The 16,427-nt window shown below is 60.5% G+C and overlaps 1 protein-coding gene across 1 annotated transcript in view; it reads right to left on the bottom strand.

Moving 5' to 3' along the window:
• Window positions 1–16,427, bottom strand: part of PLXNA1 (plexin A1) — a 128,138-nt gene that overhangs the window by 93,711 nt on the left and 18,000 nt on the right. The window contains exon 3 of the mRNA XM_074914616.1: window positions 12,027–12,209. Coding sequence (XP_074770717.1) covers window positions 12,027–12,209 — 183 coding nt within the window. The remainder of the gene's footprint in view (window positions 1–12,026; window positions 12,210–16,427) is intronic.

Raw genomic sequence — 16,427 nt, 5'->3', positions numbered from 1 at the left:
TTTGACGAGCAGCAATGGAAAGCAAAAAGCCAGGGGAGCCAGGGAATAGCCAGGCACTGAGACAGCCTCCAAGACCCGCAAACCCGCTGCCTTCACAGCTTCCAGGACTGCAAACTGCTCTGCAGATCTCAAGCTTGCCTGCAAGCACCCCTGCTGAGCCCCAAATCCACCCTCAGAACAATTTTGCTGCAGCTTTCAATGAAAATTTAACTTTAAGTCCTGGCTGGGGAGAGCACCACCAGTGACACGAGTTTGGTGGAGCTCAGGTTTTGGTAGAGGTTGCTACTGGGAGGACTGGAAGGATTCGAGAGGGCTAGGGAAGACTTCTGCAGGTGAGAAAAGCCCTGCTGGAGACACGTGGATGTCATCTCCTTTGGGGAGACCCCGTTTCTTGTCCCAAAGGAGATGGCATCCATGTGTCTCCAGCTCCCGCCCCGCCAGGCTTCACCAGTGAACATCCACACGCACATTTAACATCATCCCTTCACCCGCCACTGCCCCAGCTCCCACCCACGCAGCTCCAGAGATCTGTCACACCCGGCAAGGACAACAACTTGCCCCCAGCAAGGCAAGGAAGCCCCTTACCTCAGCAGCCACCCAGCCGAGCGAGCAGCATTGCCAGCCTTCAGCCTCCAGCTACCGCAGCACCAGGTTTGGTCTGTGGATGCCGGCACATAATTAAGATCTAACAGGGCTCTGTCAATCACCGAGGGGAAAGAAACGTCTCCTGGTGCCACAGTGCCCGAGGGATGCTGGTGGGGTGGCACAACTCCAGTCCGCCCCCAGAGCAAGCAGCGGGGCTCTCCGCCCTCCAGACTGCCTCTTGTTCACCTGCTTTGCGAACTGTAACTCCCCCAAAACAAGCCTGTGCTCTCCCCGTGCAGCATCGCTCCCAGCTCTCACTGCAAAGGGAACAGCCTCTGTCAGCAGCCCCGTGGGTATCATCGACCCGGGGGGGGCCCTGGAGGCAACCGCTGCTGCGTGCACGAGAGACGGGGTGCTACAGCCTTTGAGGCCTCAACCTGGCACCCCAAAGCGGGGGCTGGGGGAGGAGGGTGTGTTTGCTCAGGTCTCCTTAGGTTAACGGTTGGTTAATGGTCAGACTAGATGATCTTCAAGGTCTTTTCCAACATCCATGACTCTGAGATTCTCCTCACCCCCCAGGAGCAGCCCTCCAGGATGCAGATCCAGCACAAGGAAATGGCTCCTCTCCCCGCTCTGCCTGTCCTCGCCAGGCACCATCCCCAGGACCAGCAGGGACTGGAGGTCTCCAGGAGCAGCTGGAGATCAGCAGCGGGACGGCCACGAGCCCTTTGACCCGACCCATCCACTGCCAAACCCGCCGCTGGTGCCCAGCCCTGGGGGGCAATTCCTTGGCCCTGCCCTCAGGAAAAGGACTCACCCCTGCTAGGGGGGGCTGGGGGGTGAAGGGACCTTCCCGGGGCTCCAGGCAAAGGGAGGAAAGGACCAGGGAAACAATCCCCCTCCTGCCCCAAAACACTCTCACTAACCCTTTCCCTCCCAGCCAAGCCACGGAGCTTGGACCCACCGGCTCTCAGCCCACAACGCAGCATCGGGGAGGGGAAGGGGAAAGCTGCACCCCAAGAGCACACACACAGCCTGGGGAGCAGCAGGACAACCCCCTCGTTCCCCCAGAGCATCGGCCTTTCCCCAAAGAGAGATAGGCTCAGCGGGACGGAGCCGCATCCTCGCGACGCCGGAGCCGCGCACAGCCATGCTAACGCACAAACTGCTTCATTAAATGTCGTCACATTAAGCCAGTTTCATGAATTTAACATTGTCCCTGGACTATTGTTTGCCTGAAAATTAAATTACGGCAACATTTGTTGTTTCAATGAGTCTGTCAGTTAGGAATGGGGCCGGAGGAGGGGATGCAGGCGCGGGCGGGTGATGCCGTTTCAGGAGCTGGGCTCCTGCAGGCAGCGAAGGTGGGAAACGCAGCCCCGGCTTCCTTCACGGGGAGGGAGAAGGGAAGAGTGAAGCTGATGTGCAGTTTCAACCACAGCCAGCCGCGCCAGGTGCGGAGAAGCGAGACAAGCTGCCCAGGGAGGGAAAGCATCACCGCTGTGGAGGGGATGAAGGCTCTGCCCGGCCCCAGCAGCCTCCGGCCAGCAGAGCAGAGCATCACCCCCTTCCCCTGCGGGCAGCGCAGACCCCGGCTACGGCAGCGCGAGGAGCTCAGCGTGGCAGTGCGGGGCTTTCTGATCTTTCCAGATTACAAAGCTTTGCCACATACAGGAACGCTCTGAAAAATTTCTCATTTATTCTTCCTTTTCCCTTGAGCAGCTCCTCTCTGCAGTATCAGAAACAAAGGTGACAACCTTTCGCTTTGTAAAGAAAACCATCAAGCGAAGCGGACTATAAATAGCACCCAAAACTGACCCGCATCCCCAGCCGAGGGGAATGAAATGAAGACGAGTGAACGAACAGCTTCAAGGTCAGAGAGACTTTTTTTTTTTTTTTCCCCTTTGTTCAAGGTCTGGTAATTTTTATCCACGCAGGAGAACAATCCAAAACACATCATTAGGGTTGTAGCTAATAAAAACCACGCAGGCTTTTTTCAGCCCGGCGTCGTTTCCGTCGCCCGTACGGGGATTACGGCGGGAGGTAGATGCTTTCCCCTGGTGCTGGCTCTACCAGCACGACCCCTCCTTGCATCCCCGCACTGAGCATCCCGGCCACGCCAGATCCATCCCAGCACAGAGCAACCGACCAATGCTGCCCTCAAGAGCATGAAGCATGGCCAAATTAAAGCACTATCACATTATCCTGCCTTTCTCTGCCAGACCGTAGGGATGCTCCCCACCACCTCAGCCTGTCCTCAGTCTGCAGAGAGCCGGCTTGCCACACAACGCTGGCTCTCTTCTTTCTCTCCAGCTGCTAAATAGCATTAAAAGAACTAAGCATCCATTAAATAAAACTTTCCCACTATTGCTTCCCATGTAGACAATTGCTCTCACTGCCACGAGGAGGTTTTGTGCCCATGCTGGTCCATGGGCGCACAAAGAGTGGGGAGTTGCCAGGATCAGTTCTGGTACAGCACGGGCCACCCGTAGAAAGTGCCTGGGGGCCCCGAAATCCAGCGCCAAACCCCAAACAATGGCCCTCCCCCTGCCCAACACGTTTCCTGCTGCGTCTTGCTGCAGCCCCAATCTCTCCCTCCAATTACAATGGCTAAGGAAAGGGAGAACAGGGGTTGTGGGGAAACTTCCCAGCTTGGAAGCAGCTGGGGAGGGTTCAGGAAGGGTTTATTCAGTGCAAAGCCCTTCATCACTCCTCTTCCCATCAGTCAGACGTGAGATACTGGAACCTCAAGGACCCACCAAGGCGCAGGAGAGGAAGAACCTGCAGCTGCTGTGCAGCAGCCAGGACTATTTCAAGCACTGGGCATGGTAGAAGAGATAAAAGAGAAAGGCAAAATGGAAGAAAAAAGTAGGGATGGGAAATGTTTCCATTCTGGGTAGAAAGGTGACAGAAAGGGGACACGGTACCTGCGGTCCACGCCATGAACTCAGGGCTCTGATGCTCCTCCTGCCCCTCCCGGGATGCTCTGCCCTGCTGCCCCACCCCAGCTCTGCCCCCCAGCCCTCTCCAAGTCACCCTCAGCCATGCAACCGCATCCAACCGCGGACGACAGCGAGAATTCACTCATCAAACTCATTTCATCCCGAAGCACCATCGTGTAAAATGCCAAGCATTATCCTTACCGGGGGGGCCTAAACCAGGATTAGCACGCACGCGTCCAAGGCTGGGGGACCTCTTTCCTTAGCTGGGCAACACGTCTAAACCCCAATGCCACGTCTAAACCCCAATGCCACGTCTAAACCCCGACGCCACGTCTAAACCCTGACGCCACGTCTAAACCCTGACGCCGCGGCTCCGGCTCCGCGGCCCTTCGAGGAACGGAGCTCCCGGGTGTCTGCTCAGCCCCGAGGCACGGCAGCAGGACCGGGGGTTTGCTCGCCCTGTATCACGCAGACTGAGTCTGACCCAGGCAAGATACAAGCTGAGCACTCCGATCCCACCCCAGGTGCTTCTTGGGCACTCAGTGGGACGGGGTTTAACTCCTGTCCCACACCCCAGCACCCAGCAAGGTCAGCCCCCAGGAGAAACATGGTGCCTGCCCCGGCTCCCCCACCCCTGTATTTGTCCCCACAATGCCAATCCCGTGAGGGACCTTCCTGCTGCCTTTCTCTGTCAATACCAGGCTCCCATTAGCATCCGTTCTCCCACTCCGTTTCAGAAAAGCCCATAATTAACCAGGGCAGGGGATAACGGAGGCCAAACACCAGCTCTTCCGAGCCGCCTGGGGCTGAGCCGTCCCCGCCTGGACCTGAAGCGGAGGTGAACGACCCCCACGTGTATCAAAGCCTCAGAGATGGACGACAGGCTCCAGCAGCTACCGAGGGGCAGCTGGAGTCCACATCCTGCATCCCCAAGTGCCACACCACACCTCCATCTTATGATTTACGACAGATTTTCCTCCCAGTCCAGAGGGAAGAAGTAGGGAGGTCAGTCCACAGGGACTGGGGACGCCTGACCTTCTCCACTGTCACTACCTGAGGCGGTGAGGGGACACACAGCGACCCAGACGTCCAAACCAGCTCGGCCCCTGCTGAGCACACATCCTCCCTCCTCCAGCAGGCCACGGGCTCAGGGCAAATTCCTCAGGCACCATTAAATCTGGGTTAATGGGGCTGCACAAAGGCCAGGCAGGACACCAGCACGGCCTCCTCCCACCCAGGCGTACCCGCAGCCCCTGAACCTCCTGAGGAGTGTGGGGCTCCAGGCATCCTCCCTCTTCTCCTCTGCCTTTGGTGGGAGGCCAGGGCTATTCTCCCACCTGAAAAGCCAAAATTAGTCAGTGTTTGTGCCAGTGAATAGGCACAATAGCTCCAACAAGAGCAACCCAACAGAGCTGGTGCCTCCAGCTCATTTCCATCTCAATGGGGTGGGTTTTCTCCCTGCCCTGTCCCCATGGGGCCACCGCAGAGGTCCCCAGCAAGAGGCAGGTCCAAAGCAAGAGTCATGCCCCTGCTCTTCCCAGCAGAACAGGGGTGGCAGGCAGGGGCCACAGCCCCCCGTTCAGCAGCAGAGAGACACAGATGTTCATGCTTCACCAACCAGACCAACTCCACCGGCCAGGAGGGAAAACCCAGCGCTCGCTGCCAGCACCGGAGCGCCCGCCCTCCGCGACAGGCAAGTCCACACATCCCTTGTCCTAACGCAGGCCCCTGAAGACACCTGCCCAGAGGTTTATGGGTGCTCAGCATCCCCCCCGGTGGCCCCAAAGCATCACTCTTCTGCCTTGCTGAGCCACGGCCACCACTGACTTACACAGCCCCACAACAACGGGGGCAGGACCAGCAACGGCACGCAGGCCCAAACCCACAAACTCTCGCTTTTCCCTTTTCCAGCCCTAATTCCACTCTGTTTCCAGGCAGGGGATGGTCTGCGGGGACCAGCTGCGGGGGTGATGCTGCTGTATTTGGCTGGTACAGACCTGCCAGCTCCTGAGCGTGCCCCACGGGGTAGCACGAGCTGGCTCAGGGGGCTGTCAAGAGACTCTTTGCCCTCAAGCCCCTTTTCCAGGGCCATTACAGAAGTCAGGTTTGCACCCAGCAGCCCTTTGGAAGACGTGGGGATCCCGAAGACCTCCTCCAGCTTCTGCAACACGCTGCTCCCCAAAAGGCACCGTGCCCCAACACCGGCGAAGCCCGGCAGCGACGCTGCCTTACCCGCCGTCGGTGGCGGCTCCGCGGGAGCCAGAGCGGGCTGACGGATGGGGGTTAGGCAGCGTGCTGCCTGCGGGCGCCCGGCGCCGGAGCCAGGGAGAGGCAAGACGTGCACCGTCAGCACTTTCAGCCGAGAGAAGGTTGGAGCAGGGTTGGCTGCTGCTGCTGCCTCCCCGGCTGGCTGGGTGCCAAGCTCCCAGGCCTCGCTCACCTGCCGGCTTTGTGCGGAGAGCAGAGCAGATGGGGGGAAAAAAACAAAACACAAAACAAAAAACCCCAAACTAAAAAGAGGGTTATGGCTTGTGAGTCAAAAAGCCTGGGGGCACTAGAGTGGAAGGAGCGGGGTTCGGGGGGAAGGATCCCCCTGACACTTCCTCTCCTTCCCCAAGGCTGCGTGAGCACGCTGGAGCATCCCTGGGAGAGCCAAGAGCGTGGAAACCTTCATCCCCATCCCGAAGCCCGGCGGCATCCCCCTCCAAGAGTCACTCGAGGACGGAGCTGGCAGCTGCCTGCAGCCCCGGCCCCGCCGCCCTGGCCGGTCCCGGAGGCCAACGGTTCACGATGAATTTCTAATTGTTTCCTCTAACAATGAGACATCCTGTTCGGAGCCGGGCGGCTCAACAAAGCCCGACGACGGCGGCGGCAAGCGGGGCCCCTTCCTGCTGAGCAGGAACGGGGCGATGCTGAGCGCTCCCCGCCACGAGCAGGGGGGACGGGGAAGGCTCCACCGCCCCCTCCCCACCGCCCCATCCACTTAACACACCGGCTCTCCAGGCTCCACCTTGATTAAAACAGCTTAACGACTCTGGCGAGAGCTCTCGAGGGGGCGGGAGCCGCCGAGAGGTAGTTGATGGATTCACTTTGGCAACCGTCAGCTACCTTGTCATGCCAATAAAATTATTGCCATTGATTGGGGAGAGGCGCGGCCGCATGCTCCGAGGAGCAGAGCTCCATCCCGGGGCTGGGTGCAGGCGCCCACGGGGGCTGTGTGCACATGGGGAGGGGGCGAGGGGTCCCCAGGGGATGGGATGGGGACGGAGCGGGAGAGGGCAGAGGGAAGAGGCAGGAGGAACAAAAGGCCCTTGTGCCGGGCAGCCAGCTGGGGAGAGGCAGCAACATGGGCAGGAGAGGATTTCCAGAGGCTGTGCCGGGGTCGATGCTTGGGGAGTCCTCAAGGGTCACCAGCTGACACCGCCGGGGCCGGGGCAGGCTTCGTCCCCCAAATCCGCTCCCCAAAAAAAAGCCCGCAAAGGCGCAGGGTAGCCGGCAGCAGGGTCACGAGGGGAACGAGCCCTCCCGCGCACTCTGGGAGCCGGCTTTCACGCGCCGAGACACAAAGGGCCCCTTTTCAGCCAGAGCCGCTTACCCTGAGCGCTAAAGCAGAGGGCGACGCGAAAGGACCCACGGGGACGGCGGCCGGCAGAGCGGGCTGGGAGCCCGACAGCTTCTCCTTCCAGCTCACGCAGACCACAACCAGGTCATGCCTCATACCAAGAGGTGGACACGTGGGGGCTTTTGTGATGGGAGGAGAGCCAGCAGGGGAGAGGCAACAGGGAAATTCCTGAAAAGTCCCCGGTCAGCAGCTCCCCCTCCCTACAGCACCTATTTTTGGGTCACGCTGCCCAGACACACTAAGTGTTGTGAACGCAGCGCAGCATCCTTCCCCAAAGCTTGAGGAGAAATGTACTCAAAGGGGGTGACTCCCCAGGCTGACAAATCTGGTCCCTCAGAGCATCCCAATCTCCCTGCCCTCGGCAGGACAGGGGGCTCCCAGGGAGCCCCTCGACCCTCCTCAGAACAGGAGAGGAGCACCACGTCCCGTTGCGTTGGGATGGGGATGACCCACTTAGCGTGAAGAGTTTATTTATTCCTATTATTATTATTATTGAAGTGGAGAAGCCAAAGCAGCCAGACACGAGGCCAGCTCAGCTGTGCTTTCCGTGGGAGAGAATAAACAAGCTGCGGCAAGCGTGAGCCCCAGGGGGGAGCAGATTCCCAACGGAGACACGTCCTGATGCGTTCACGCCTGAGGGCAGCCGGTTTCAGGACAGGGCAGGGAGCTGCAGGGATTATGATGGCGACTGGGCAGCCAGATAATCCTCAAAAAAATCGAGAGCTTGGCTGCCTGCGAGGGATGTGTAGCCTGCTGCTATCCTGGCTGGGGTGCACGGGGGGCCGTGGCCGGGTACCTCACAGCTCACAGCCGCCTTCCTCCGCAGCAGTCGAGGACGGCAGTGGGCAGGTTGCCACCAGCTGCTGCGAGGGAGGAGCTCAGCTCACCCCCTCCAAAATAACCAGGCGGCACCCAAAACTGGGTCAACCAACCCACAAGGGCCACTCCGGAGCTCAGCAGAGGCCTAAAGCGGTGCCTTGTTTGCATAACGAGGAGCAGATGGCAAACTAAGGAGGGCAGCGCGGTCTCCAGGATGCCCCACTGCCCCCGCTCCGAGCCGCCAGACCAGCACGGGGCACTGACTGGGAGGGCATCTCCAGCATCGTCCTCCCTCCCTCTCTCCACACACACACCACACCCAAAATCGAGTCCCCAGCACACGCGGGTGAAGAGGTGACGATGGGTGTGGGATCAAACGTCCCTGTCCCGAGTGGGACTGAGCACCCCCACTGCAACTACACACGCAGCTTTCTGTCCACCCGAAAAACAGGAGAGACAACCTGGGAGAATGACAACTGCCCGATACAAAAGATTATCACAGAATCATCTAGGTTGGAAAAGACCTTGATCATCTAGTCCAAAAGGACAGGTGGTTTCCAGGGAAAAACCCAAGAATTAGGAAGCAAGCCTCGCATCCCTTGCGCAAATAAATAGCCCCTGGATATCCCCGCTGCAGCGTGCTCGTGGCTCACGGCCCCGTGTCACTTCCCCATCCGCAGCACCCTCAGAGCACAGGGTGCAAGGCCAGTCCCCGACACGCGGCCACGGGAGCAGGGAGGAAGCGGCGCACCGCCAGCCCCTGCACACGAGAAGTCATCCCCGCACGGCTGCCCCGGGCAGCGGCAGGAACCCCCCGAGCGCCCCAGTCCCATGACTGCTGGCACGGAGGACAGCGAGCACGAGGGCCGAGGGCTTTCCAAGCCTGGCCTCCTGGTGCAACACAGGAACAGCCAAAGATAACCAACGCCCCGGTAAGCCTGGGAGGACGAGCCGGGAGCGGGCTGCCACGGGCTTCACTGCTGCGACCCGCTCAGCGTCATCACACCTCAGTGAGTGGGTTCAGTTTTGGGCCCCTCACCCCAAAAAGGCCATTGAGTGACTCGAGTGTGGCCAGAGAAGGGCAACGGAGCTGGGGCAGGGTCTGGAGCACAGGTCTGCTGGGGAGCGGCTGGGGGAACTGGGGGGGTTCAGTCTGGAGGAGGCTGAGGGGAGACCTCCTGGCCCTCTGCAACTCCCTGCCAGGAGGGGGCAGAGAGGGGGGATGAGTCTCTGGAGCCAAGGCCCCAGCGCCAGGCCCCGAGGGAATGGCCTCAAGCTGCCCAGGGCAGGGTCAGGCTGGCTCTGAGGAAGGATTTCTGTGCAGAAGGGGCTGTTGGGCGTTGGAATGGGCTGCCCAGGGCAGGGGGGAGTCCCCGGGATCCCTGGAGGGGTTGAAGAGTCGGGCTGAGCCAGCGCTGAGGGATCTGGGGGAGTTGGGAAGGGTCAGGGGGAGGGTCAAGGTTGGGCTGGGGGAGCTGCAAGGGCTTTTCCAACCGGGATGATTCTCAGATTCTGCATCCCAGGGGTCCTGTATCTCCATGCCCCCCCAGTGTCTTCCCATCCCAGCCTGCAGCCCCCATCCTGCAGCCAGTTTTGCAAATCTGACATTGTTTGCAATCTCGTCCTTCCACTCCCCCTGAAATCAGGGTCTCCCCGCAGCTGCGGCGGCAGCAGGTGCTGCCCAGCACCCCAGCCCCGTGGCAGCAACTGTTGGCGGCAGGGCCGGGGAGAGGCTGCAGCACAGCCAGAGGCTCGCGTGGCTTTTTTTGGGGGGGGACAAAGGGAGGCTCTGTCTGCACACAACAGCCTGGACAAATGCTGGGCATGGGAGCTGCCATCCAAGGAAAATCCAGACACAGCAGTGACTCTGCCCTGACCTTACCCTGGCCCAGATGGCGAGATCGGTGCCCCCAGTGGAGCAGCAGCCACTACAGGGCTCCTGGGGATGGGGAGGGGAGCACCCAGCTGTCAGCTCAGCCCCCCTTCCCTACAGGAGATGCCGGGGGTGCCGGCAAGAGCAGGGGGACCAGCAGGAGAGCGCAGAAGCCACCAGGCTGCGCCAAGCCTATCACAGGTGCTTGCCAAGGGAATGGGAAATGATGATGATGGCTTAAAAGCAGAAGGATTGAAACTCCTGCTGAGGGATGCACCCCCCCTCCACCCTCTGCCTGGGGAACCACTTCAGCCACGCTGCTGCACCCCTGCCAGGGGACACATTGGCACCACTCGGGGACAGGTCAGCAGCCCCCCTCTCACGGTCCCCAGGCAGGGGGGAGCCCTCCCCTCCCTCTGGCCCCGCCGGCAGCCAGGCAGCAGGATCGGGTAGCTGCTGAGGCAGCGCTTTGCCGGGCAGGCCAGGCAGGGGCTGCCGCAGAAAGGCTGGGCTGCCCACCCCAAGGTCACAGCAAGGGACAAGGGGGGGACCTGGCAGCGCAAGGCTCAGAGCCTGTGAAGTGCTCTCCACGCTGAGACCTCGGGGGTTTTAGGGGCTTCAGGCAGGACGAGCCTACAAAACCTGCCCAGCATCCCTGTACTGGGGCAGGACTGAGACCCACTTCTTCGTCCCCCATGGAGCTCCTGTTCTGTGTCATCTGCTGGGACAGAGCACCAGAGCAGCCCGTTGGGGCATCGAGTTTAGAAACCAGCAAAAAAGCAAGCTGGGGAAAGCCCTGCAGGAGGAGGATGCTCAAACCACACCCAGGCTTCCACTCCTGGCCTCAGCCATGACTTTGCAGCCCGCGCCCTGGCCAGACACCCACCCTAGATCGCCACTTGCAAGAGGCTCTGAAGGTGCAAAGACCAGAGAAAAACTGAAAAAAGGAGGGAGAGGAAAAAACAAATCGGCCGTGTAAAAAGCAACTGCCAGCCCCTCTAGATAAATATGGAACTAGAGGTGTAACACTGTTCCTGTGGCTGCGTGAACCCTCCTCCCACATGCTCCTTCCTCCCCATCCCCATTTCAAACCTCCCATCTGGAGCCCAGCGGCAGGAGAAGCCGCCAGCAACGCGACACCAGTCCCTGCGGATCCCTCATCGATCCGGAAGGGAGGACGAGCTGCCTCTGTCAGCTCCCCGCAGCCCTGCTCAGCCCTGGCGCCGCCGTGTCCCCCCGCCCAGGACCGCACGAAGCCAAGCAGAGAATGTGGGGCTGGAGAGGACCACCAGCGTCCTGCCCCCACCCCAACACATGCGGCCCATGTTCCCCTGCCCCTAAACACACTGGTACGAGGCAGGGCCACAGGGGTCGGGGGGGGAACACTGGGACCTACAGGGAGTATCACCCACCACACCATCCTGCTCCTGATTCCTGCCACCCTGGCTCCTCTAGGGCACCCTGACCAGTACAGAGAAGGAGAAGCAGCAAAAATGCAGGGTGCTGTGCCTAGGACAGGGTGCTGGTGCACCTTGCAAGGCACAGAGCAACAGGCCAGACTCCCCGGCCAAGCCCTGGTCCTCCTGCCCTTGGCAGGGACCATTCGAGGACCTTTGCGCTGCCTCTCCCTGGCTGAGGATGCCGTTAATGCAAGCTGTGTTTATACAGGGCATGTACAGCTATAATTATAGGCACGATGTTATGATAACAGGAAATCCGTGCCCCGTGGAGATGCAGGCAGAGAAAGGCACACACGGAGCTATTTCCTACTTGCCACCAACAAGCAGCCTTTTGTGCCGTGGCAGGGTACGGGAAGAGAAGTCTCCCCCATGCCGGAGCCATCAGAACCCCCCCTCTGCCCAGGGCAGTGGCAAAGCCACACGGACCCAGACACGGCCCCGTGGCAGCGACGGCACAAACCCACCTGCCCTGAGACACAACGGGACGGGCTCTGATCCACCAGCAGCCAGGACTCAACTTCCCTAGGTTACAACCCTTCCAAAAGTTTTGCAAATTCGGTTGGCGGAGAGGAGCGAGGGGAAATTGCCCCTCGCTGGCCCCTTGCACGTCACCCCCAATATATCGAGTCACGGTGTGACAGAGGCACAGCCCTGCCTGTACCCCCAAAGGGCCGGCGACGCGAGCGGTCAGGGCTCCCCGTCAGCCTCCCCGAGGGCTTTCCTACCTTTTTGATCTTCCCGCTCCGCGTGCCCGCAAAGACGACGGTCTGTCCCCTGTAGTCGTAGGCAGCCACCGAGGTCATCCCATCCTCCTTATCCACAAAGAGCGGCGTCCCCTCGATGGTGACTGTACCACCCAGCGGCTGGTTAAAATCCTGGCCACAGAAATTGTCGTCGATCTGCAGTGGCTGTTGGAAGAAAACAGAGGAGAGTGAGCTTTTTGCCAACGCCTTGACATGCTGGTCCTCCCAGATGGCCACCAGCCACCTCCACCCCATCCCCAGTGCAGCCCCATCCCTTGCCCCTCCTGTCCCAGCCACCCCACCTCACCAGTCAAGAGAAGGGATGAGCTGATGCTTCCCTAAAATTCCCTACACGCTGACGTAAGGCGCTTGGGACACATCCAAGGCACGCAGCCCCTCTCTGCGTCTGAACGAGCTTTGCAGAGCAAGGCCAAGGCTCTCGGTCCTCTGCATCGTACCGAGCAGCACTTACAAACCCAGCACAGCATCCCCGCTCCCCCTCCATCCCCACCGCTGCCATCCCAGACACGTGGGGTGCCAGCACACACCCCCCCCCTCTCCTCCTCACCCCCACGCTAGCTTCAGAAAGAAAACGGCTTGGCAGTAAGGCAGGAGGGGCTGAATCCTGCACCTCAGCCTTCCCCCAGAGACAAAACACTTCCCAGCCAAGGCCATGCCAAGACAAACAGGTCAGGGCTCCTGAGCGAGCCTCGCTCCACACAGCAGAGCCTCCAGCAAACACACTACCCACCTGCCGCCCTGCGCCTCCTCCCGCAGGAACGTCCTGGGGAAATCCCCACATTTTTTTCATGCTGCCTTGCCCCAGACAAGGCGCCTGGCTCAGCCAGCTGCCTCCTCGGTTCAGCGCTCGCCCACAGCTCTGGGAGAAGTTTTTACAATCTCTGCCCAGGGAGAGGCAGAGGTAGGGCTGCACCGGCCCCTCTCTGCCCTCGGAACCTCCAGCGAGGACGGTCACACCAACAGGCAAGGCAAAGACAGAAAAATACTCCCTGTGAAAGCCGGGATGCAGGCAGGGGAGCTGGCCCAGCTCCACAGCACTTGCCCCCTCCCTAGAGCATCCCCACCACGTCACCCTGACCCTGGCCACGGGGGGCACATGGGCCTCTCAAAGGTCCCACACTAGGCAATGGCCTCATGTGGTCACACAGCACCAGCAATCCCCGCAGCGAGGGGCTCGGGCCAAACCCCACGGGTGGCAGCGAGGTGGGTGCAGGAGGTTGGGGGGCAAGGCAGACACTGCTGACCTGGAGACAGCCTGCTCCAGCCGGGGGACTCTTCCGCTTCACAAGGCTCCTTACGTAACTTTAAATTTAAAGAGGAGAGAGATTTTTTTGGCAAGCAGTGTCCTCCAAATGCATGCCAGTCCTCAAGGGGGTTTAAATCCATACAGCATGTGTGTGAAGCATATGGGAAAACGCCGAGCTCCCGAGCTCCACGTACGCAAGGGCAGGACGTTTTGGGTTGACCCAGCGCTGAGGGATCTGGGGGAGTTGGGAAGGGTCAGGGTGAGGTTCATGGTTGGACTGGAGGAGCTGCAAGGGCTTTTCCAACCGGGATGATTCTGTGACGTAGCTCCACAATCCCCACACAGCCAGGGTCTGCCCAGCCCAGCAGCCCCCTGCAGTCACCCACGGGGAGGAGGGAAAACACGGCGCTTTTCCGTGCCCCAGCACAACGCACTCACAGCCCCGATGGCTTCAGGCTCCCGCAGCCACGGGGAGGCTGCTCGCCCTCCTCGCTGCACAGCCACGCTGGCCCCAAGGCCAGTGGTCCCAGTGGTGGCTGGAACAGGGGGACTCAGCACCGTGCCAGCCTTCCAGCTGGGAAGGAGCGGGAATCACAGAATCAGAGAATCATCCAGGATGGAAAAGCCCTTGCAGCTCCTTCAGCCCAACCATGAACCTCACCCTGACCCTTCCCAACTCCCCCAGATCCCTCAGCGCTGGCTCAGCCCGACTCTTCAACCCCTCCAGGGATCCCGGGGACTCCCCCCTGCCCTGGGCAGCCCATTCCAACGCCCAACAGCCCCTTCTGCACAGAAATCCTTCCTCAGAGCCAGCCTGACCCTGCCCTGGGCAGCTTGAGGCCATTCCCCCGGGGCCTGGCGCTGGCTCCTTGGCTCCAGAGACTCATCCCCCCTCTCTGCCCCCTCCTGGCAGGGAGTTGCAGAGGGCCAGGAGGTCTCCCCTCAGCCTCCTCTTCTCCAGACTGAACCCCCCCAGTTCCCTCAGCCGCTCCTCATACGAATGACGCCGGGCGGTTGCCCTCGGCCTCCCCGGGGCAGTCGGGGGATGCTGGGCCGCTTCCTCAGTTGCGGTAACTTCTGGTTTTGCTGGGTGCCTGGGGTAGCACGGCTGAATCGGCTCCCTTCCCCGCCTGACCTCTGCTCGTCCTTCCCCAAACTAGGGGAACTCTTGCAGGCAGGCGTGAGGGGATCCCCCAGACAGGACCACGTGCCTCTGCAACCACAGGAAAAGGGGGGAAGGGGAATTCAGACCTCTCCACCCGTCCTCTGAACACCACAAATGTCCTCTCCTGCCCCTCAGCCAGCACACGCCGCTAAGCAGCCACCTCTGCACCACCCGGCCAGACATTTCAAAACAGCAGATCCAAGAAAATTATCTCCCCAACCTCGGAGCGAGACGGAAGAGATGCTTCCAGTTGATACCCAGCTCCCATCCAGATACCTGGGATCCTTCAGGCAATTTGGTGGGATAAAAAACCCTCTGCAGCCCCGACAGCCCCTCCGTGCCGGTGGAGCGCCCCAGCACCTTCCCGGCGGCCGCCAGCAGCAGAGGGGCTCGGGGCAGTGCCCTGAAGGGATTTAAACCCCTGGGTGCAGATTCTGCTCTCTCCACACTCAGTCTGCAGCTTCCCCAACCCCTCGGCTGCTGAATATGCAAGAGGAGAGATGTTTATGGTGTTTACTCCTCTCTGCTTTGTCTCAACAAACTCTCTGGGAAACGACAAATACAGCTGCGCTCCGGGACCATGAGGAGCGCCGGGCGCCGCCGCCGCTGCGCTGCCGACACCACCTCGATAAATAATTACGCCGACAATTAGCTCATTAACAGCAAACTGCCTCGTTAGGGAAGCGCAGGCAGGCAGCACGGCGAGGTCGGGCCAAGGGCAGCAGTATGGGGATAACGGCACCGACCCACATCTCTGGCGGATGCGGGATGCGGGGAGAGGCGGGGCAGAGGGATGGAGGGATGGGGGGACGGAAGGACAGGGGGACAGAGGGACAGCTGGCCCCTGGTCGGTGTCAGCAGGGACCGACACGCACCACGGCACGCCAGGGCCAGTGACCTTGCAGCGGTTCAGCTTGCAGATGCTGGGATCTGCGGGAGGTTTCGAGCCCTGCCTGCTCTCCATTTGCATGGGTGTTTACAGGGACCATGGCTTCAGTGCACTGCAAGCAGGGAGGCTGTTTATTTTGTGGTGTTTTTTTCCTTTTTTTTTTTTTAATTATTTTGGCTTTTGTTTTTATTTCAGCGCTTTCTTTTGGCATTCCTCTCAGCTCCCTCTGCTCCCCAGGCCCCCACCTCCACAGCATGGCAGTCTTCTCCTCTCTCCCAGCACTGCCTCCCCAAAATAGGGTCAGGAAATACGAATTTCCCAGGGGAAGTGGCCTGCAGGAGCGGGGAACGCGGGCCCACACTGAGAGAGCGGGAGTCTCCTTGACATGTCTTGTCTCATTGCCTCCCTTCAAGCCCACTTAGGGGAGCAATGAGGGAGCAGACAGCAGAGGCGAGGCTTGTGCCGCTCGGTGTTATTAATTAGCCAGTAACTCACCAGTTAACACCATTACAGGCTCACCCCATCGCCCTGTGCCCCCTGCAGGGGCTGGAGGATGCGGTGTGGGGGGACACAAAGAGCCAGGGAGGGGGTTGCAGGAGGCAGGGCCCACTGCCAGGCTCCCCCCCGCAGTTAATCGCTGCCCAGGGACAATCCCAGGGCGGTGCAGTTCGTTAACACCCGCATTTCTCTGGCTGTCCCCGGCAAGGATCTGGCTCATCCTGGTCCATTTTGGGCCAGTTTGTCACCAACCACTGCCCTGTGCCACCAGGCTGGGCAGCAAACCCCACCAAGGACTCAAAGTTCATTTTCTCCCCGGGGCAGCCCAGGCAAAGCCGCTGCCCACATCCTGTCAGCTCTGCCCGCGCTGCCAGCCCGGGGTCAAGGACTCGGGGAACCCCGAATAGCTCCCTGCTGCCACACGTCTACTCCAGCTCCAACCCGCCGCCCTTCCCCAGACCTGCTCCAGCAGCCCCTCGTACCCCTGTTCTGGGATGTCCTGAGCAGACCTCCAGTCCCTGCGCTGCACTGGGGAAGCAAAAAGCTGGGCTACGCCACACTGAA

The sequence above is a fragment of the Athene noctua genome, chromosome 10 (genome assembly GCF_965140245.1).
Source record: "Athene noctua chromosome 10, bAthNoc1.hap1.1, whole genome shotgun sequence".
Taxonomy (NCBI): Eukaryota; Metazoa; Chordata; class Aves; order Strigiformes; family Strigidae; genus Athene; species Athene noctua.
This window is presented reverse-complemented; position numbering and strand designations above follow the sequence as displayed.